Raw genomic sequence first — 21,516 nt, 5'->3', positions numbered from 1 at the left:
ATCAGTGTGTTCGAGTGCCAATGTGTGCACTCGTGGTTTGTGTGTGTGAGAGAAATAATCACCTTTCTTGCTCTTCTGGTCAGCTGACAGTGCCTCACTGACTCTTTTTGCCCAGGTGTCGTATGACTGGGCACGAGACTTTACCCCATACAGCATGGCAGGGAACTCCTCTACATCATACCGATACCTGGAACACACACAAAGTTGAAGAATCTGTCTGCATTACAATAGCTGACAGTAATTTATTATCTAATGTGGAGAAGATACACCAGCTTCACATAGCTGCATGACACCAGATATTTAGGATTATATGATGTCTGATAGTGTGTCTGTGTGCTGACCTGAGGCACTTGTTTGTAAGAGGACAGTTGCAGAGCTCAACAGCGTGGTGCAGACAGACTAGGCGGTCTGGACTGCACAAGCACGTCAGAGCAGATAAGAAGCAGGTGGTTTTACATTTGTAACACTGCCGCTCATCATCTGGAACCAACTCAAACACTTCCTGTTCCAAAGACTGTAGCCCCTGCAGGCACAGAGTGGCGTTTTACCCAACTCAATCATTTAGAAGCACCAGCCAAAGTAGAGATACGGTCAAATCCCCCCCCCCCCCCCCCGCCACCCCACCAAGCCACCCCATCCCCCACCCCTGAGTCTTTCTGTAGTGATGACAGCACTCTTTAATGAGTCTTAATTAGTTAATACATATTTATAAGATAATTATAATTCAGTATAACAGTGGTCATAAATCTGGCAAGACGGCATGCAGAAGTCTGGCTTCAGAAAATCAAAATCAGAATCAGGTTTATTGGCCAAGTGTGTTGACACACACATGGAATTTGGTTCCAGCTGTTAGTGACTCTAAAAGTACCGACATAAATAAAACTATACATTCGGCTTGGACTATACAAGACAATATAGACAGTATGAGTATTAAATAGAGAAACAGATTATATGACAAGGTAAGTAAACTGGTCAATCTAAGGTTAATTATATTACATTAACCTTTAACACATAGAATAAACTTTTTAAAGCTTTATTAAAGTTGACATAATGAAACCTTCTGGATAGAGGCAATCATATTTTCTTTGCATGAATGACTGTTATAATGCAAGAGATCTCGTTTTTGCAGATGTACCACAACATTAAACAAAGTTTGTATGAGGTGGTGTTCGTTTATTCCAATTATTGGCAAATTATTGTTGTGTAATGGGGAAAAAAGACTTCAGGACATGCTGTTAATGGCAAATCATCAGCTTTGGGCTGGTAACAGTAACTACTTTGCATCAGGCTTTATCACATGATGCCACTGTGGAATAGTTTTCTTAGAGCAGTATCCATGTTTTAGTTCTTATGTAAAGAGCATACACAACATTAATTGATCGTCAAAAAAAAAAAAAAGGTCTGCAGATCCTAAACGTAGAATGTGAAATGATGTAGAAAAAAAAAAAAATAACAGAGAAAAAGGTGTCTTACCATGTCCAGCACAGTCTGACGGAGTTTGCTTTCCTCCTCAATCACCTCTTCCAGCTCTCGGCACACGACTGCTGCCAGCTCCACATCCAGGCTCTCAGGGTCCGCCGCCATCTTACACAGAAGCTCCTCGTGGGAGAACACACAGTAACGCTGCAGCCGCCGGTAGTGTGCCACACACTGACGGCCCATGGGTAGCTACATGGTGAACCGCAAATAGAGGAATAGTTAAACAAATACACATACTATAGTAATAGAATTAAGCCAAAGATGTTTTTACTGAAACATTGTTGAAGAGCAGCTTGTCTATCAAATGGCATTTAAAATGAAAGAAACAACGCTGACACATGCTCGAGCGTTCACACGTTTACCATAAAGTCTTTATTTCAAAAGCAGAAAGAAGCAGCTATTCTGAGAATGCTAGTGATATTGATCAAAATGCAGAAATGCCATGTGGTTTTGTTAAAAGCTGGATGAAATATTAGACACCGGGGGGTGTCAGTGTTACCCAGTCTGCAGTGCAGAAGTTGACAGCTTCGGCAAAGTTGTAGCCCTGGTTGAAGCCGCTGTGATAGGCTCTCGGGAAAGTCACCACAAATTCCCCAGCGCATTGATTGGTCCGATAGACCTGTTGAAGAACAATATCTGTAAGGTCTCAGTAAATAAAAAATAAAAAATAAAATCTGAACTTGTCAGCTGTGCAAGAGTGTTGACCCACTGGAACACCGTGCTCCATCAGAACGTTGGGGTTCATGATGGTGACCAGCTGGTGCAGGAGATCAGGCTGAGAGTCAAAAAGCTCTGGTGCCAGTTTCTTCATCACCGCCTCCAGTTGCTCTGCAGCATGAGCTGGGACTCCGTACCAGGTCTTAGGCTCTCCCCTGATCCACAGAAGAACAAAATTACAACATTGTATCCAATCAGCAGCATGATACAAATACCGACTTATACAAAGTGAACAGAAAGTTTTACTGATGCAAATTTAAAAAAACATAGTAACAAACATAATATCTGTAAATCTAACATTGGTGATGATTTCATCTTATTCCAGACATCCAAGGAAAACCAATTCCATCTTGAAATTATTCCTCACTGATATAATGATCTTAATCTTTTTTTTAATCTTTTTTTTATTAATAGATTCAGTGAGATTTAGGAATGCAACAGTTTACCTTTACATCTCTAGTTATGAGCTACACCAGGGGTCCCCAAACTACGGCCCACCCCGACATTTGGAATGGCCCACTGAACAATGCCAAAGACGTATTTTGACTAATGTAATTTTAAATATATGTTTTACTCATATCATATCTGATTCACTTGTTATTTTTTAGAGCAGGTGCTACTGCGTGCAAGCCAGCGGGAAAAATTTTAAGAGACAACAAAAATGGCCAAATATTTGAGAAAGAGAAATGTTGATTCAGAATGCAGGGTGTTTAAACAAAAGTGGACAAGTGATTACTTTTTCTTAAATACGAAAAAGTCGGTTTGTCTCATCTGTCAAGAAACAGAGTCTGCATTCAAATAATACAATTTGTGCAGACACAGACAAAGGTTTGTGGACCCCGGATCAACTGTTATAGCAAAGCCTCTACATCAGGGGTCTCCAATCTTTTCCAGAAAGGGCCAGTGTGGGTGCAGGTTTTCATTCCAACCAATCAATGGTCACACCTGATAGTCATTGAAAATGAAGATCATTAGATTTGAACAGGTAGAATTTGGTGTGGACTTGCTTGGTTGGAATAAAAACCTGCACCCACACTGGCCCTTTCTGGAAAAGATTGAAGACCCCTGCTCTACATGCTGTCTTGGTGCACATCTTACCAGTGCAGATAGTTGATGGAGTAGCTCCAGTGGTCCTCGATGTGCCAGCAGAAAGAAGAGAAGCACATGCCTACGTAAAGCCATGGTACCTTCATCCCTGAGATGTCTGCATTAATATGGCCAAGCACAGACTGCTCCAGAACTGGCATGTTGTTCAGGTTCCAGCCTGAGTTGGTGTAGTCCTGAGAAAAACAGCTTCATTATTAAGATGACACCATTGCATTAACAGAAAAATGAGTATGTATGACTATGCAGAGCTAAGACGCATATATACACTTACAAGCAATTCTCATTATACACCAAACAGGAACACTGCATGTAAGTGTAGGTAGAGAGCAACACGATCTTTTAATAATTATTGTCATGAAAATTTTTTTACTTATGCTGACCTCCTCATCGCCCATCAGTCTTCTTTTTCCGTCTCGGATAGGAAATCCGCTTCCGACATCTTTGGAGCTGATATCTGCTCCATACTCTACTATCACGTCCTCCTCTATGCTGCTTACCAGCCTCCAGAACTCTTTCTCCACCAGTTCTGTAGGTACCATCTGTGAAGTTTGCAGTTCAAACAGCAGAGTTAGCAGCAAGTTATAAACATGTAGGATTTTTAAATAGAAAATGTGTGTCATGTGTTATTGTTAGCCATTAATGGCATTGTTCTTACATGAACAGGCATGCTGAAGTAGTCCGACTTAAAATGGTCTGCCATTTCGCCGAAGCTCTGGAGTGTGTATTCACGTACGGCCTGCTCAAACCCAAATGCCTCCCGGGGCTTGTTGCATTCCTGAGGGATAAATATGAGGACCATCAACCCAAAGGAAGCATTTAGCAGTGCCTACAAAACCCAAGCCTCAGAAGCTAGGACAAACTAAAATTTTAAATCTGTGGATCTGCAGGAAGTGGTTTGTAATTTCAGGGAAATATGGCTGTGGAAAGAATCCCAGCTTTGCATACCTCTGCCACACATTTTGGGCAACACCAGTCACCTTTGGGTACATCCTGAAGCGGTGGGATCAGGCAAAAGGTGTGGTAGCTGTCATCACAGCCATCACACAACAGGAGGCGGTCCTCCTCGTCACCCCGCCCACACGCCATACACATGTACAGGTCAATCTATAAAATGATAAAAAATCAAGATATACAGTGGAACCTTCGATACTCGCAAACTTGACACTCACAACCACGATAATTGCGTCTTTTCATTTGGGACCGGATTAAGAGAAACTCGCGAAAGTGGAGTAAAATTTCAAAACCGAGTTTGTACTAATAAATTACATCAAAATGTTTAAAACACTATTTTATTGTTGTATTATTCATTTAAAGTAGCAAATAAAACATGACAAGTATTTCCCATTTTTTTGTTGAGTTTTTAGTACAGTACATGTACAATTGAAAAAAGAACCATCAAAAGGAGAGAATCAAAACCTGGCGATTGCATGTTACTCGTGAGGGGTCATAGAACGTAACCCCTGTGAGTATCGAGGTTCTAAACATTAGTTTACATGTAACACAAAAAGTCTTGTGATTTAGTGCAGCAGTCATTTAATTACTAAATACAAATACTTCATACTCACAAAGTTGACCTCCAGAGTCTCTTTGCGTGGACGCATCTTAATAGCAAATGCTTGAGCCTTTAGGTGCTTCTGCTTCTTTATGAAAGCGTCATCTGTATCACAGAAAACCAAACACTATTCTGAAACTGTGGATGCTTCTTTGCACCGAAGAAACTTTAAACTTTGTAGGCCAGAACTGACAAAATCGCTACTATTCATTAAGTCTCTAAACAAGGTGAAAGTGTGTAACTCTTACCTGCTGGAATGATCTCAAAATCCACCACTTTAGGGCTGGTACTGAAGACCTGCAAACCTTTGGGCTCTTTGTTTTCTCTCTGAAATAAAAAAAATAATAAATCAAAGATTTTTGTGCCTGAAGTTCGCCTGAAACGTGTGGTGCTCTGAGGAGACACAGCAAAGTGAGGGATTGGCCTATGCTCTTAATGCGCTGTGTGTAGCTGGGAATTCTGTTCTGATAAACAGACCACATTTCTTCCTATTGCTCTGCATGTGGGTGTTTGAGGCACTCAATACAAACACAAAATAACTATTATTTTGAGAAAGAGGATATTTGAAGGACTCTCATGTAAACATGAGGAAATCTCCAGAGTCAACGCAAAAATACTTTATGGCGATTTGCTTTTTCCAGCAGGACTGAGCACCTGCCCAAAGGGCCAAAACGTCTAACTGGTTTGCTGACCATGTTACTGTGCTTGTAGATAGCAGATAATCTATGGGGGATTTGTCAAGAGGATATTGAGAACCACCTGATTAAACAATTCAATTGAGATAAAGTCTGCTATTTCAACAACCTGGGCTTTAATAATGCCTTACGGGCTGATCGCCATCATGCCGCACTGCATTGATGCTGTAATTTATGTGGAAAGAGGCTCGATCAGTGCTGAGTAAATAAATTAACATTTCTGCAGAATAAATACATATTTAAGTGATCTTGAGAATTTTCTAACATTTTACGATACAGCTCATGAACAAAAAACATCCAGTAAGTCATAATCATTAAAATGATTAGGTTCTATTTGAAATATTTCACTTTGCATGCAATGAGTTTAGAAAATATGAAAGTTTCACTTTCAGAATTAAGTGACCATATTCTCCATATTCACTTTTTTTAATTAATCACTGTTAAACAATCTTTTAAAATATTGCAGAAATGTTCATCATCATAATTCATATCTCAAACATTTCAAACGAAAACAAAAAGGTTACCACAGTAAGAATCAAAAGGCAGGTGTGTGCACACTACACCTAACCTAACCCCAACTAACCATGAAGACTTTTACAACTAACCTCAGACTTCAGGCGTCGTGAACGTCTCTCAGGGAGATTGTGCTCCCTCTTCTGTGACTTGTCACTCAGACCCTCTCTCTCCTTGCTTTCCTTCTCTTTATGTTTCTCTTCTTCTTCATCCTCATCCTCCTCACAGCCACGCTCTATTCCTTCATCCGTCTCTTCAGTTTCGTCTCCTTCCTGACACAGCCGGTGGATGCCCTGAAACACAAATATGCCAACGTGTCAAAAGTGGTGCTGAATAAGATGACTTATAACATGGCTATAGATGACTCTTTGCATAAACAGGAAAAGTTGGCAATAATTATTTTCAAAAATCATACTGTTTATGTAGTTCCTTTCTGAATTCATTAATGCATAAGTATATTTTCATGCCTAATAGCTTATATGGGTAGATATGGCTATTAGGATATATCCAAAATATGGATAGAGTCCTGTCCATATTTTGTTATCTGATCAATTGTATTTTCACGTCACCTGCACACATATAATGAGCCTCTGTTAAAGTTTGTTCCCGAGGGCTCTATGAATCCACCCTATTTGCTTATCCGTATTCATGATCCGCATGTTCGATTTGGCACGTTTTTAAGCTGTATGCCCTTTCTTACAGTCTATATATATATATTTGTATAATATATGTATATATATGTATAATAGTGTAGTTAATTATATTAGTTACAAAATAGGGTTAGGGTTAGGGTTAGGGTTAGGGTTAGGGTTAGGGTTAGGGACGTAAACTTTTTCTATTCTCCCTCCCTTCCCTAACATTTGCTTCTTTTTTTAAATAATGACTTCGAATTTAAAAAAAAATTGACAATGTTTCAAGAAAAGGTAAAACAGATGTTCACTAGACTTTTCTTTCATTTAGAACCTGTGGTGGATGCAAACATTTGCATTAACTATGGCCACCTATTTGGCAAGCTGGCATTGCCTTAATAAAGAAAATATGTTCAAAATAGCTTCACATAGATGTGTTTACCAGTCACCATTATATACACCAAAATACACACAAAATGCAAGCGTGTAAATGTATTGGTCATCATTACATTTTTTAACTTATATTCTGACTTTTTGGACAATTTTGGCATTAATGGACAGTAAATTCAGTTTTTTTTTTGTTGTTACTGGTCTTAAGTACTACAAGTATCCATCTACTTTACATTGTATTTCCACTTTGACTTATTTGAATGTGAACATTGTACTTTTTATTCTACTACTTCTCAGGAAAACATGCTGTTGCTTGCTACTTTGTAGTGAATACGCAAATGAGCTGACCACAAGCGTAACCCTGGCAAGAGTTTGTGTGATGCAATGGTTCTCTTTCTGTGTGCCTTAACAATAGAAAAATCCTTAAAAAAAAAGGTATGATATGTGACAAAAATCTGGCATTAAATTTAATTCATAATTACAATACAATTCTGATAAATCAGAACTTTATAGAGTTTGATAATGAAGTACATTTATAAAAAAGTCTTCTTCTTTCAGCTTCTCAACACACTCTCCTCACTAGTCAACACATTTTCATCTCCATCCTTTAATGCTTTAACTTGCAGCACATCCTTCCCAGGTCGGTCCCTCTGCCTGGCCAATGGGTACAAATCCTTTTCTCTTTCCCTAGTATCCAAACTCTCATACAACTCCTCATATGCCTTTTTTTCTTGGATTTTGCCACGTCCCTCTTCACCTGCTGCCGCATCTCCTTGTACTCCTGCCTACTTTTCTCATCACTCTGTCAATCCCAATTCTGTTTTGCCAACCTCTTTCTCCTTATGCTCTTCCGCACCTTCTCTTTTCAGATGTCACACCAAGTACCTTTCTAGCTGTCTCCCTTATCACTTCTGCAGTAGTTGCCCAATCATCCAGCATCTCTTTACCACCACCGAGCCCCTGTCTGACCTCTTCCCTGAATCTTATACTAATGTCTTCCTCCTTCAGGTTCCACCATCTTATTCTTCTTTCAGTCTTCACTCTCCTCCTCTTCACCTCCGAAACCATCCTACAGACCACCATCCGATGCTGTCTAGCTACACTGTCCCCTGCCAACACCTTACAGTCTCCAATCTCCTTCAGGTTGCATCTCCTACACAGAACATAGTCCAACTGTGTGCACCTTCCTCCACTCTTATACGTCACCCTGTTATCCTCTTTCTATCCTATTCTTTTTAAAATAAGTGTTCACCACTGCCATTTCCATCCTTTTAGCAAAATCTACCGCCATCTGCCCTTTCACATTCCTCTCCTTTACATACCTCCTCATCACCTCTGTTCCCTTCACCTACATGCCCCATTAAAATCTGCCCCAGTCACCAATCTTTCTTTCCTAGTTACACCTTCATCTAACTCACGCCAGAATTTTTCCTTCTCCTCCATCTCACAACCGACTTGTGGAGCATAAGCACTGATGACAGTTATCATCACCCCTTCAACTTTCAGCTTCACGTTCATCAATCTGAAACTCTCTTCACCTCCACTACACTCTTACTGTACTCTTCCTTCAGGATCACCCCTACACCATATCTCTCTCTATCCACACCATGATAGAACAGTTTAAACCCTCTCCAATGTTCCTGGCCTTACTCCCTTTCCACTTGGTCTCCTGAACCCACATATCTACTTTTCTCCTCTCCATCATATCAGCTATCTCTCTCTTTTACCAGTCATAGTACCAACATTTAAAGTACCAACCCGAACATCCACTCTCCTCCACTTCTCCTTTTCCTGCCGTCTCTGTAGACATCTTCCTCCTTTCCTTTTCCTCCTTCGGCCAACAGTAGCCCAATTTCCACCGGTACCCTGTCGGCTAACGATACCTGTGACGGTCATTGGTAACCCGGGCCTCGACCGATCCGGTATGAAATTCTCTTTCATGATCCGCATATTTGATTTGGCACGTTTTACGCTGGATGCCCTTCCTAACGCAACCCTCCCCGTTTATCCGGGCTTGGGACCGGCACTAAGAGTGCACTGGCTTGTGCCCCCCTAATGGCACTTTTACAATTTTCACTTACACAGAAATGTATATTTAATTTATATTTATAAAAAAGAATAAAAAAAAAAAAGAAAAGAAAAAAGAAAAAGAAAAAGAAAAAAGGGATTGGTGTGCTTCTTTCATTACTAAGTTTTGGTGTTAGCCCACATTCTACATCTTACTACCATTTCTGTTAAACTATCATTTACGACGGTCAGGAGAGTGTAATGCAGAACTTACAGAGAGTGACGCTCCAGACTGGAAGAGCTCGTATGGGTAGAGGATCCTCTCATAATGAGAGCGCAGCAGGGACCCAATGTTTTTTCCGGCTGGGAAACCCATACGAGTGGCTATCTTGGACCAGCGCTTTTCCTTACAGACAGTCTCGAACCCTCCCTCGGAAGACACGGTCTACAGGAGAAAAATATTTTCACACACAGATCTGAGGGACAATCGGAAAAGTAATAATCATTCCTTGTTTTTTTAATAGTATATTTAAACAGGACATATGACAGACTAAGAAAATCCTTCACAGGGTATATTTCTGAGTTAAAAAAACTCCACAAAAAAAGAAAAGAGCTAAGTTAAGCACATTATACAATATCAGCTGAGATTCTCTGAAACAGAATAATCTTGGGGGCCTGACACAAAATCTCTGAATCCATTTCGTTTTTTATTTCTGTGTGGGACAAAAGTTAAATGTAATCACAATAATAATGCTTCTATAAGAACATCTTTAGTACAGCATACGATTATAATTATGTATAACAAAAGTAGGAACACGTCATGCAAAACAAATATAGCTAATGCTTCTTTACATTTTGACTCCAATTCTCTTTGCATAACAGACAATTCTTCCTGTCCACATCTCAGTCTGTTTTTTGTAAAAAAAAAAAAAAAAACACTGCAGAAAGACATGACACTCGCTGTGTTGCGTGTACAGAATAACACATTAGAGCGATTCCATTAAGTATTAAACATAATTTCATCCTCTTTGTAGAAAGCCAAGACAGGTTTGGAAATTTAATGAGAAAAAAAAAATTCCACCTTATGGTGAAACATACGTATATTCATAATCTAATACTAATGTATGTTGAAGGCAGAAATATAAAATTTTGCATAATAACACATTTTCCCCCCCAAGACCACCAAACATACATGCTACAAATTAAATAAATTATGATCGTTTTACACAATTGTATTTGTAAGCCAACTTATTTTACTCCTGTGAAAAAAACAAAAGTATGTAGAGTCCTGCTACAGTCCAGCATAATGGCTAATGTCAGTGAGGAAACCTTACCTTACTGAGAAGGTACAAGTCCAGGATTTTTCTCTCCACATGCGGAAAACGTAGTTTAGAGCCCTGGAGTTCCCAAAACTTTGCGATTTGATCCAAAAAGTTAAGTTTAACTCTGGTGATGGCCTGAGGGAAAAGATATAAACACTGAAAAATGTACAACTACAGTTTGTTTGAAGGAACAGCCTTATATAAAGATACTTGAAACAACTTATGGCAGGTTATTTCCTTTACTTTATCCAAAGAGAATTGATAGAATCTGTTAGACAAACCAGGCGGTCACTATTATACATTTCATTAAAAACCCAGACAGTGTCTGAGAAGATACACTTGCGTATAATTTTCATTTAAACTGTATATCCACCTACACAAATATATACAGTGACAAAAAAGCGCTTCTAAACGGCCAACTAAAAGTATTAAAATGACATCAAATTGTTGTTTGATTTATAAATCACAATCCAAGATTTGTATTAGACATTAACAGATTAGCCGCACAAGCTAACTGTGATAGCCGGAACACATTACAGAGACACATCAGATCTCTGGTAGCTCTTTCTAAGTGCTATTATAATTTTTTATTTCTCTGGACACATATTTTGAGACATTGGATATAACATAAGATTGTACTTATGCTTTTCTTCTATTTGTTTTAGTGAAGAAAGAAGTAAGTATAAACTATTCAGGATCAGTTAAGTTCAGAGAGAGAAAATACAAAAAATATCTCGTACCACATGCGCAAGTTGAGCAAATCCCAGCTCACATTGTTGCACTGATGCTTTGCGCTTGCAGGTGAAATTACAGCTCATCGCAAAGCAAACGTTCACCTCTTGCTTGTTATTATGAACACAGGTTTAAAAGTGATAAGCGACAAAACCAAACACGCCCAACTGTCCTGCTGCTATAAATCACACTGGTTTGTCTTGATTTTTGCTCTAAGGGTGTGCAAACATTTGCACTAAGCTGCACTTATTCCATTAAAAACTCTGCGGGAGAATTTTTACACTCAGGAGCTACAAAACAACATGCAAACACACTTGTGTAATTTAAACAGCACAAACATACACAAAGCGAGGAATCTGAAAGCAAGTCACTGTGCACGGGAGTAAGTGACAGAACGAGCAGAACAATGGTGTTGCTGTTGAACGAGCTGAGAGGAAACCTCACCTCGAGCTCATTGAGCCGCTGGACTCGCGGTGTAAAGCGGAAGTTGCGCACATCACATGCAAACGGGGGCTGCCAGTCCTACACCGGGAAAATACCAAAATGAGAGAGTAGCATTTTACCCAGTGTTTATACCATTTAACTCCATTTCACTCAGTCATTTACTGTTGGTAGAGGATAAAACATTACACAGACAAAAGTTTGTGGACACTTAACCATAAGATTCCTGTGTGCTTTCTGTCTGATCACTGCAATTTTTTGCTGTTATAATAACCTCCACTCTTCTGGGAAGATGTTCCACTAGATTTTGGAGTGTGCTTGTGGAGATTTTTGCTCATTCATCTACAAGGGTGTTAGTAAAGTTAGGTACTGATGTAGGAGAGGAGGCCTGAGGTGCAGTTAGTTGTTGCATCCCAAAAGGTGTTCCATAGGATTAATGGTCAGAGCAGAAAGATCTTCCACTCCAAACCTATCTATCTATCTACCTACCTACCTACCAACCCATCCATCCATCCATTCACATTTTCATGCATCAGTAGAATTTCCTTTTTCCTTTATAAACAGAATAATCGGTTTCCTTCAGAGTGTTTTAGTAATATTTTAATTCTAACATCTGAAGCCGGATTGTGTTTTGTTGGTGTTTAATGTGTTATGCACATTTATTAAGATATACATTAAGCTTGCTTGGGTACACTTTCATTTTTTTAAAGATATAATATCATCAGCAAACAGCTAACAAAGAGTGACTGATATGATTTCTTCTTCTTCTTCTTATTATTATTATTATTATAAACACTGAACCTATTGACCTGTAATGGGTTATACATGATCTTTCATCTTTCTGCTATTATTTATTGAAGAGTACATATGGATTGTATCCAATAGTTCAATGATGTCCTGTGTTTGACAGGACGGGTGAAATATATTTCAGATTAAACATGGCTGTGTGTGTGTGTGTGTGTGTGTGTGTTTGGACATGATGTCCTCAGCACACAATTAAAGGACCCTGAGTGTTGTTTCCCGGCGGTTGATTCACTCTGTCTGCGTCCAAAACAGTAAATAAATAGAGCCACGTGTAAACGTGAAGCTGGGTGGAATCTGGATTAACCTGAGGTGGTCTGATCTTGCAGATGCCGCATTTCTCCGCGATAGGTCTGATCTTGCTGATGAAGCCGAGTGGATCGGAGAAGTCATCCCAGCTCGGCTCAAACACCGGACACTCAGGAGGAGGCAGGAACTCTGTGTACACCGCCATGATGCGGCTCCAGAACTGGATTCTCCTCGCACAGCAACGCGATCTTCACACGGTTCCGATCCAAGCAGACATGCTCTCCAAAGCTCTCATTACTGCACGCGTGATCAGGGGTCGCGAAACGGCACAAAGACGCAACTGAGATACCGGAAACTTCTTCATGTCCAGGATCTCATCGCCATGATTGTGGCCTTCAAGTACAAACGACGTGAAAACAACCCCATTCAGTACCACGCACGAACATTTTATCAGCTATACAAACACAGCAATGTGTTATTTACCCCCAAAATACCTCCCCTGGGTGCAATTCCATAAAGTGTAGGATGAAGTCTGTCTTCTGTTACTAACAGATCATTGAGTCAAACCCAAACCCTCCACTACACCACTCCCGAGTTCTTTTCTCCTACCCTCTTTTAGGCAAATCCCACCTCCTATAATCACACGTCTCTGATTGGTTAAAGTTGTTTTGAAATACATTACGAGCCAACCACAGCGCAGAACTACATCAGGGACTGACCAATCCTAACACACGAGGCGGGATATCTCGGAATACGGGTGAGAAAAATAAAGCAAAGCCTTGCCACAAGCTTTGTAAAAAAAAAAAAAAAAAAAAAAAAAGTGACTATTGATATTCACATTGACAATAAACTCTGTATTTTCCAATAAAAAAAACATTTGGGTCAAATCTGTTTTAATGTTTTATATAATGCATTTTTAACGTAAAACACAAGCCTCTTTGTCTTGAGCTAGGTGAGCTAACAAACGAAGTGCAGGCGACGCACAGTACTAATGACGTCACACCGGAATACACCGGAAGTATACATTTCACCATTCGTTTTAATTTCTATAAAAAATTTTCACACGCGTTAAACCGCATCGTTTCCACTCATTTGTGCGTATACAACTGCAAATAGCCAAAATGAACCAGATTTAATTTCAAATCACTGCAATTGTGATTAGTGGTGAGAGTAGGGAGAAGGTTGAAAAAGAGCATGGAGAGGTGGAGGTACACGCTGGAGAGAAGAGGAATGAAAGTCAGTAGGAGTAAGACAGAGTACATGTGTGTGAATGAGAGGGAGGGCAGTGGAGTGGTGCGGTTAGCAGGGAGAAGAGGTGGAGAAGGTGGAGGAGTTCAGGTACCTGGTGTCAACAGTGCAAAGTAATGGAGAGTGTGTTAAAGAAGTGAAGAAAAGAGTGCAGGCAGGGTGAAGTGGGTGGAGAAGAGTGATAGCAAGAGTGAAAGGGGACGTTTATAGGTCTGTGGTGAGACCTGCGATGTTGTATGGTTTAGAGACAGTGGCATTGAGTAAAAGACAGGAGGTGGAGCTGGAGGTAGCAGAGCTAAAGTTTTTGAGGTTTTCGTTGGGTGTGACGAGGATGGACAGGATTAGAAATGAGTATATGAGAGGGACAGCGCATGTAGGACGTTTTGGAGACAAGGTAAGGGAGGAGAGATTGAGATGGTTTGGACATGTGCAGAGGAGGGACACGGGGTATATCGGTAGGAGAATGCTGAGGATGGAGGAAAAGAGGAAGGCCAAAAAGGACATGCAGGTAGTTGGTTTGAAAGAGGCAGATGTAGAGGACAGGGGGGTATGGAGACAGATGATCTGCTGTGGCGACCCCTAATGGGAGCAGCCGAAAGAAGTAGAAGAAGACTGCAATTCCCATACATTGGCATTGTATGTTTAGGGTTGTTGTCCAGCTTCCCCATGATGGTATTGCATGATGAATAAGTATTTGCCTGTCATTCACAGCATTGAGGGCACCATTATTCCTGAACAAATCTCCATTTGCAGAAGTGAAGCCCCAAACTTGCAAGAAACCTCCACCATGCTTCACTGTTGCCTATAGACACTCAATATCAAACTACTTGGTTTGGTTTTTTTTTTTTTTGCTACAGCCAAATATTTTAGATTATTGATCATTTTATATACACTATATAACAAGCCAATCGACTACTCAATACAAAGGGACGGGACTGAAACACACTAAATACAAATGAACAAATGGCTGTTAAAATGTTCAGTGCTTACATTTACTGTATTTATTATTTTAAAGACAATTTATTTGCAATATTTCAAATCTAATATTTCTGGTTATATATGTAATATGCTGTTTTTGCAGTAAATGTTGTACACATGCGCTTTATGTCCTAGTTAGTTTTGTGTAGTTTTTTTTAATTGATGTCATATGAAGTACATTTGTCCTGGGGAAAGGTGTTCGAACTGTATGAGGTTGGAATGACAATAAATGCCAAGTTGACTTGAAGTTGAAGTTCCTGTGGATGTCATTTATATTTGTTTTTATCAGCCACAAGGGTTTTATGAAAGGCAGGTACTGATGTAGGTGAGGAGGCCTGGGGTGCAGTCAGCGTTCCAATTCATCCCAAACTTGTTCGGTAGGGATGAGATCAGAGCTCTATAGCAGGCCACTCAAGGTCTTTCTCTCCAAAGCATGTAAACCAGATCTTCAAGGAGCTCATTTTGTGCACAGGGGCATTGCCATGCTGAAACAGTTTTGGGTTTCCAAGTTCAAGTGAATGCGAAATTTCATTTTAGAGCATCTAAAGACCTCCTGTACAATTGAGCGCCTCCAGCTTTGTGGTAACAGTTTGGAATAGAACCACATATAGCAAGTAAAGTCATTTGGCAATATAGTGTACCTTCCTTACTAGGTGCCAGTCTAATGAGATAATAAATGCTATTGATTTCAATTGGCAATGGATTTAAAATTATGGCTGACTAGTGTATATTTGTGGTCTAAATCCTCTATATTTTCTGGATGCAATAACTCTAGAAAGATTGGTAGTGTTTTTTATTTTGCATTTCTAACAAGAATTGTAGTGTATCAATAGACAACTAAAGACCAGTTACATCATTTTAACTAAAAGAATCTGAGATGTCCAAAGTAACTTGCTCTGGTACATGGAACGGTTGCATCTCTGGCTCTTCACCAGTTGCTTCCAGTCCCATCCAAGCCTCATAACAAGCCTTACTTCAGCAGTACTCATGGTGCTTGTCATTAAGGTTTTTAGACCTGCACACACAGTATCACTGCTATCCACTGTGTTTTGCTGTTCACATTCGGTTGGTTAAGTTGCAAATGGGGACACAAGCACCAATTCTTATAGAATGCAACACCTCTTGAACACTGACAAAATTAACAATACGGGGGGGGGGGGGGGGTTAATACTAAAGGCCTTAAATCAGAAATACAAACAAATGCAGGAGTGATTTGTGTTATACAATTATTTATTTTATTTATTATGAGATAATTGGTCCCCTGGTGGTCTAGTGGTTAAGATGCAGCGCTTCCACAGCTGCGACCCGGGTTCGATTCCCGGTCAGGGAACCATCCCCAGCCACTCTTAGTGCCGGTCCCAAGCCCGGATAAATTGGGGAGGGTTGCGTTAGGAAGGGCATCCAGCGTAAAACATGTGCCAAATCAAACGTGCGGAGGATCCGCTGTGGCGACCCCTAACGGGAGAAGCCGAAAATAAATTTTTTTATTATGAGATAATTGTAAGATAAAATAGTATGGGGGGCATGCTAATAATTATAAAATAATGCCACATTTATATCATACTTTGTTGTTTTTTTGCTACACGTAAAAATCTCTAATATTCTTCATGGAACGGATATTCGGGATGATCACTCCACCTACAAACAGAGAAAGAATGATTAGGCTCAGATCAGTTTCAACGATCAGCTCTATGCTTCGATACACATACACTTTGTGGACATAAGTGTTGGCACCCCAACACACTCCAAAATCTAGTGGAACATTCAATCATTTACTTAAAAAAGTGGAAAACAGAAAATAGGCACTAAATGTACCATTTGTATCCAATTTTTAATACCTTGAATAAATATTTGTCAAATAAATAAATACGTCAGTTAAAAGTTGTATATGAATGACTTACATAAGAAGCTCCACAAAGCGAATGTTTTTGTTAAGCCCTTCAATCACCTTCATTTCATCATCAGTCAAATTGAAGTCAAATATCTAGCAAAAAAGATAAATACATTACAATTTGGACAAAGATGATATAATATAGGCACACATCTCTTTTTGTAACCCTTGAACTTTTGCCATAAAGATAGCCTCAAGACACGCTGGTGCAATGTGCAATGATTTGCTAGTTCGAATCGCAACCCATGCAGTGATTCAAACCAGTAAATCATTACATTAAACATTACAGCAGTGTTGCCCATGCTCACATCAAACACCTGAATACCAAATTGGGTTCAGCTATGTTTAGATTTTTCTAATAAATAAAATTACCTTAAAAAATTTATTCAATAATTAATTCATCCTATAGCAAATCACACCACAGTTTTTTTGTTGCCAATTTCAAAGTGTGCTTTTTAGTAGACTAGGAGTAGTTGATTAGGATTAGACCCTAACCCTAACCCTAACCCTAACCCTAACCCTAGAAATTATTATAAATTTTTTTATGGTCGGTAGGGGTTTGTTGCTCCACCAATCCATTTATGAGCTTGTTTATTGCCCTTGGTGGACTGCATAATGCGTGGCAGATAACTGGGTAATGAGTAATCTTTATGGTTGTTTGAAGAAATGTATGTGTGTATTTGACATCAAACATTTTAACCATTATCCCAATTTTGTGTTTTCATACAAAAAGACTATATAAGGAATTTTCCTGTTTCTGGCTTTACCACAAACAGTTATTGTTAAAAACAATATTTGCTATTATGGGACTGGTCTTTTTTTACCCCCATGGCTGTAGTTACTTATAGTTTGTTACTGAGAGAAAACAAACCTCAAAGTTCTTCTTGATGCGCTCTGGGTTGAAGCTCTTGGGAATGACCACTACACCTCGCTGCACATTGAACCTAAGCACGACCTGAGCTGTGCTCTTCTTATACTTCTTAGCAATGGCCACCAGAATCTCATCCTCCAGCATAGGGGGACATTTTAAATTCACCCTATGTAACAAAAACAAATCTTTATACACATAGAAATGAGTAATGAAACGATTCAGACTTGTTTACAGCTTTGGCAATTTTTTTCCTGTTAAATATATTCAGTGTTGGATTTTTTTTGCTTAATGAAAGAAATGTCATTTTGAATCATTTGTCTTAAATAGGTCCTCTTTATTTAGTTTTAGGATTTAGGTGAAGATTTGATCACATTTCACGTCAAATTTGTACAGAAAATTGCAGATTTGAAAAATGTATAAATGCGGTTAGCTATAAAAGAGTTTCTACAGTATGTAGGTTGACATTTGGTCATTTATTAGCTCCTATATAAACAGAACTCCTACAGATATGAACTTCCTGAATGACATTTATGCTTTTATATTTTTTTTGGTTACCAGATTTTGTCTGTCTCTCTTTATTCATGTGGCATAAAGATCTGCCATATTAATTAATGTAAATGTGAAGTCAAGAAGTTTGTTGTTGTTGTTTACCAAGATGGATCTCTGGATGTTCCTAGAGGACTGTATCCAACAATGACAATTTCATTCTGCTTACAAAATTCCATCATTTTAGGCTGAGTGAAGTACGGGTGGCATTCAATCTATATATATATATATATATATATATATATATATATATATATATATATATATATATATATATATATATATATATATATATATATAAAAAAACAAAAAAAAAAACAAGTACATCATTACGAGCATGTAATGCAAGTGTATCAGTGGCAGTAAGCACTAGGTAAGGAAAAAAAAAGCTTTCCATTGATTTGCCACACATAGGAGGCTCCACGTGCAGCATGCTATATGCTAAAGATTACCTGATTCGACACAGGTTTGTACTTTAGACCTGGCTTATTCAGTATCAGCTCGAGCTGCCGTTTATTGAAGTTAGACACTCCGAGAGATTTTACCAGCCCTGCGTCTTTACAGGCCTCTAATGCCTGAAATGTGGGAAAAATGAACATAAATAAAATTTGAAAACTGCTGTATATGGGTGAAACTGTAAAAAAAGAGGGATTTCAGGACCCTATTAATATCAGTAAGGTTTATAATGATTATTGGTGAAATACTGATAAATTACAGGTTTTGGTTAATAGGATGCATAATATATATATATATATATATATATATATATATATATATATATATATATATATATATATATATAGTTTTTTTTTTTTTCAATCCAAGCAGCACATTCACATACCTCCCATGTGGCACAAAGGTCTGTGTGATGGTAAATATATTTCCCGTTTTCATCCTTTGGATAGAAAGTATCCCCTGGCTGGGGAAATGAAAATCAAATCATATGCAATCAATTCACAAATAATTGAAATATCTGCATGAATTGACATTTCTGCATTACAGTACATTGTGGATGATGTGAGGATGGTGTAAAGACCTTAAAAGCTATGGGGAGTTCGATGATGTAGAGATCCACATAGTCCAGTTGCAGTGCTTTAAGCGTTTGCTCCAGTGCTGGTCTTACAAGCTCAGGAGGATGAAACGTGTTCCACAACTGGCACGAGAAAGAGGACACTGTGGTTAGATTAAAGAAAATATCATTTTTATATAAACAATTAAATACCAATTTACAGCATATGTTTCATTATACACCATCATGCCATTGTTCATATCCCAACTTAGAAAACTGGGTTCGGAGCTCAGGGTCAGCCATGGTGCGGTCCTGGAGCAGAAAGTGTTAAATGCCTTGCTCGGCAGTGTTGGGGCTTGAGCCCCTGACCGTCTCTTTAGAAATTCTGCTGCTATGTTGTGCCATCATTGGTGCATACATGTCTGTAGATATTTAGCTGGAAAGTATAAAACACCTAGAAGGTATAATTTATCATCAACAATAAAACAAAGTTTTTTCACATTGTCTTCAGGTGTCTTTGTACAAAATCAGCCATTAGTAATCATACCACGTTATGCTTTATAACTCTTAACCAAAGAGGATATTTTACGATGTAGGACTGTGCTTGCCACAGCTCTGAATAACGTACAGTAACAAAGTACAAATACTAAAAGCACATTACCTTCCTTTCCATCCTATGGGTTCTAACATAGCTCATGATGTCTTCCCACAATCCAGCAACAAATATTTTTATCTTAAAGGAAACACACTTGTCATTTACCTTTCCACAGTAGAAAATGTCCTCTCTTTTCACCGTCCCATCTGCAATTTTGTCTCGGATGGCTTGGCCGACTTCATGCTCATTGAAATACACCAAAGCTCCATCAATGTGCCTGTATCCAACCTCGATAGCCAGCTTGACCGAGTTATATGTGGTTCCTTTAGGAGTCTACAAAATTTAGGATATGAAAAATGCAGGTACAGAAACAATTCCAGGGGGATAAAAAACACATCAGGGAGGTGAGTGAAAAAAAATGAGGAAAACTGTATCTCCTTACCTGCCGAGGGTCTTCATAGGTCCCTATACCTATAAGAGGGATTTTTAACCCATTGTTCAAGGTGACAGAATGACTTTTAGCTGTCAGCTCCATTGCGTATTTTTTTAAAATCCCAAATCGGACAACGAGGAGCTCGGCTTGAACCGACGGTCAAACCAATTCTGCAAAGAGAAGGCACATGTATAATATCTTTGCAGGTTAATCAGTAATGCTGTGATTGCCAACTTTTAGTCGTGGCTGTTGACCCCTGTTCAAAGGGTGTGCACACACATTTCTCCCAAGTAACAAAAAAATAGGGAAAATGTTTTTCAGACACAAGGTGTATCCTGATTTGTGATCAAACACAAGCCTTTGTTATAGAACTTACACTATGATGTGCTTAAAATAGTGAATAACGAGGACTATTAATAAGCCATACAAATCACTGATAACCAAACGTAATTGGCTTACATTCAGGAAGAAGCCTTTGGAAATTAAGCTCGACCTTTTACCAAATAAAAAACCTGTTATAAACAGAACCTTTAACCTTTTAACTTTTGTTACAAATGTATTTACTTGTTTCCATTCTTTCAAAAAACCCACAAATATGCAGATATTAAGAAGTTATCAGTAATAGTTAGTTAATGCTGATACATTTTGCTATGCATGCTGTTTAAAGAAAAGACTAACAGTTTCTTTTCGGATTTCTTTTCTTCTTCACCCATTTGAAGGAGTCCACGAAGTGGGTGGTGAGTTGTGCAGAAAAACCGCTTAAACAGCACAGTGGAAGTTTGACACGTCAAGCTTGCCGTAGTCGTACTACTGCGGCCTCGTTACATTGGCTAAAGCTCAAATAGGTCCGTCTTAAATATCTAGTACACTAGGTCAGCCCTATTTTGTGTTGAGTAGTGCACTTAGGTAGAGGGTACGGTGGTGTATTTGGGTTCCGGCCTATCTGTTTGTTAGCTATCGGCCAGCGATAAACAGGATTTCGGAGCTAGTTAAATAGATACGAACAAAAAGCTTTGTTTTTGAGTGTAGTGGTCGCGAACGCAAAATAATACGCAGTAGAGAACGTGTATAACTTGTGTTTCGTGTAAAATAATTTCGCCAGTATGTGTATATATATTTATATATATTTTAATAATTAGCCGTTGGCTTGCTAGCTGCTTGCTGTTACGGAACTAGCTGTTTTATATTTATTTTCTTCTGTGCTAACTGTTGGTACTTAGCAATGATCCTCTTCAATACGAACGAGTCTGTTCATTAGAAAGTAGCAGGTTTTCGGTATTTCTTAAGCAAAAAAAGCTTCTATGATGACAC

At 38.9% G+C, this 21,516-nt stretch overlaps 2 protein-coding genes across 2 annotated transcripts in view; both read right to left on the bottom strand.

The window, feature by feature from the left end:
- Positions 1–13,382, bottom strand: part of kdm5a (lysine demethylase 5A) — a 29,946-nt gene extending 16,564 nt beyond the window's left edge. Inside the window, exons 1-17 of the mRNA XM_083528250.1 lie at positions 13,118–13,382; positions 12,693–13,027; positions 11,588–11,665; positions 10,424–10,546; positions 9,364–9,534; positions 6,156–6,356; positions 5,104–5,182; positions 4,869–4,960; positions 4,249–4,407; positions 3,959–4,078; positions 3,684–3,842; positions 3,295–3,476; positions 2,189–2,351; positions 1,979–2,098; positions 1,474–1,668; positions 342–523; positions 63–187 (exon numbers count right to left, since the gene is read on the bottom strand). Of these exons, the coding sequence (XP_083384376.1) occupies positions 63–187; positions 342–523; positions 1,474–1,668; positions 1,979–2,098; positions 2,189–2,351; positions 3,295–3,476; positions 3,684–3,842; positions 3,959–4,078; positions 4,249–4,407; positions 4,869–4,960; positions 5,104–5,182; positions 6,156–6,356; positions 9,364–9,534; positions 10,424–10,546; positions 11,588–11,665; positions 12,693–12,839 (2,296 nt within the window). The 5' untranslated portion in view covers positions 12,840–13,027; positions 13,118–13,382. The remainder of the gene's footprint in view (positions 1–62; positions 188–341; positions 524–1,473; positions 1,669–1,978; positions 2,099–2,188; positions 2,352–3,294; positions 3,477–3,683; positions 3,843–3,958; positions 4,079–4,248; positions 4,408–4,868; positions 4,961–5,103; positions 5,183–6,155; positions 6,357–9,363; positions 9,535–10,423; positions 10,547–11,587; positions 11,666–12,692; positions 13,028–13,117) is intronic.
- A 2,949-nt stretch (positions 13,383–16,331) lies between these two features.
- LOC310719168 (aldo-keto reductase family 1 member D1-like) lies at positions 16,332–20,997 on the bottom strand. The gene is made up of 10 exons (XM_083528623.1): positions 20,884–20,997; positions 20,215–20,375; positions 19,938–20,105; positions 19,205–19,321; positions 19,010–19,087; positions 18,621–18,743; positions 18,274–18,383; positions 17,623–17,788; positions 16,762–16,844; positions 16,332–16,498 (listed from the first exon to the last, which is right to left on the bottom strand). Exons 2-10 carry the CDS (start codon positions 20,305–20,307, stop codon positions 16,456–16,458), a joined length of 981 nt encoding a protein of 326 aa, XP_083384749.1. The 5' UTR covers positions 20,308–20,375; positions 20,884–20,997; the 3' UTR covers positions 16,332–16,455.
- Between the last annotated feature and the right edge of the window lie 519 nt (positions 20,998–21,516).

Source organism: Silurus aristotelis, assembly GCF_946808225.1.
Source record: "Silurus aristotelis genome assembly, chromosome: 24".
In the NCBI taxonomy this organism is placed as follows: Eukaryota; Metazoa; Chordata; class Actinopteri; order Siluriformes; family Siluridae; genus Silurus; species Silurus aristotelis.
This window is presented reverse-complemented; position numbering and strand designations above follow the sequence as displayed.

Bases quoted from the DNA above. Each gene is read 5' to 3' on its own strand.
- LOC310719168 (XM_083528623.1), bottom strand. From the start codon at position 20,307: ATGGAGCTGACAGCTAAAAGTCATTCTGTCACCTTGAACAATGGGTTA. The intron at 18,744-19,009 runs GTATGTGAATGT...CCCACATTTCAG, and splicing joins ACCTTTGTGCCACATGGGAG to GCATTAGAGGCCTGTAAAGA. The intron at 16,499-16,761 runs GTAAGTCATTCA...CTCTGTTTGTAG, and splicing joins CGCTTTGTGGAGCTTCTTAT to GTGGAGTGATCATCCCGAAT.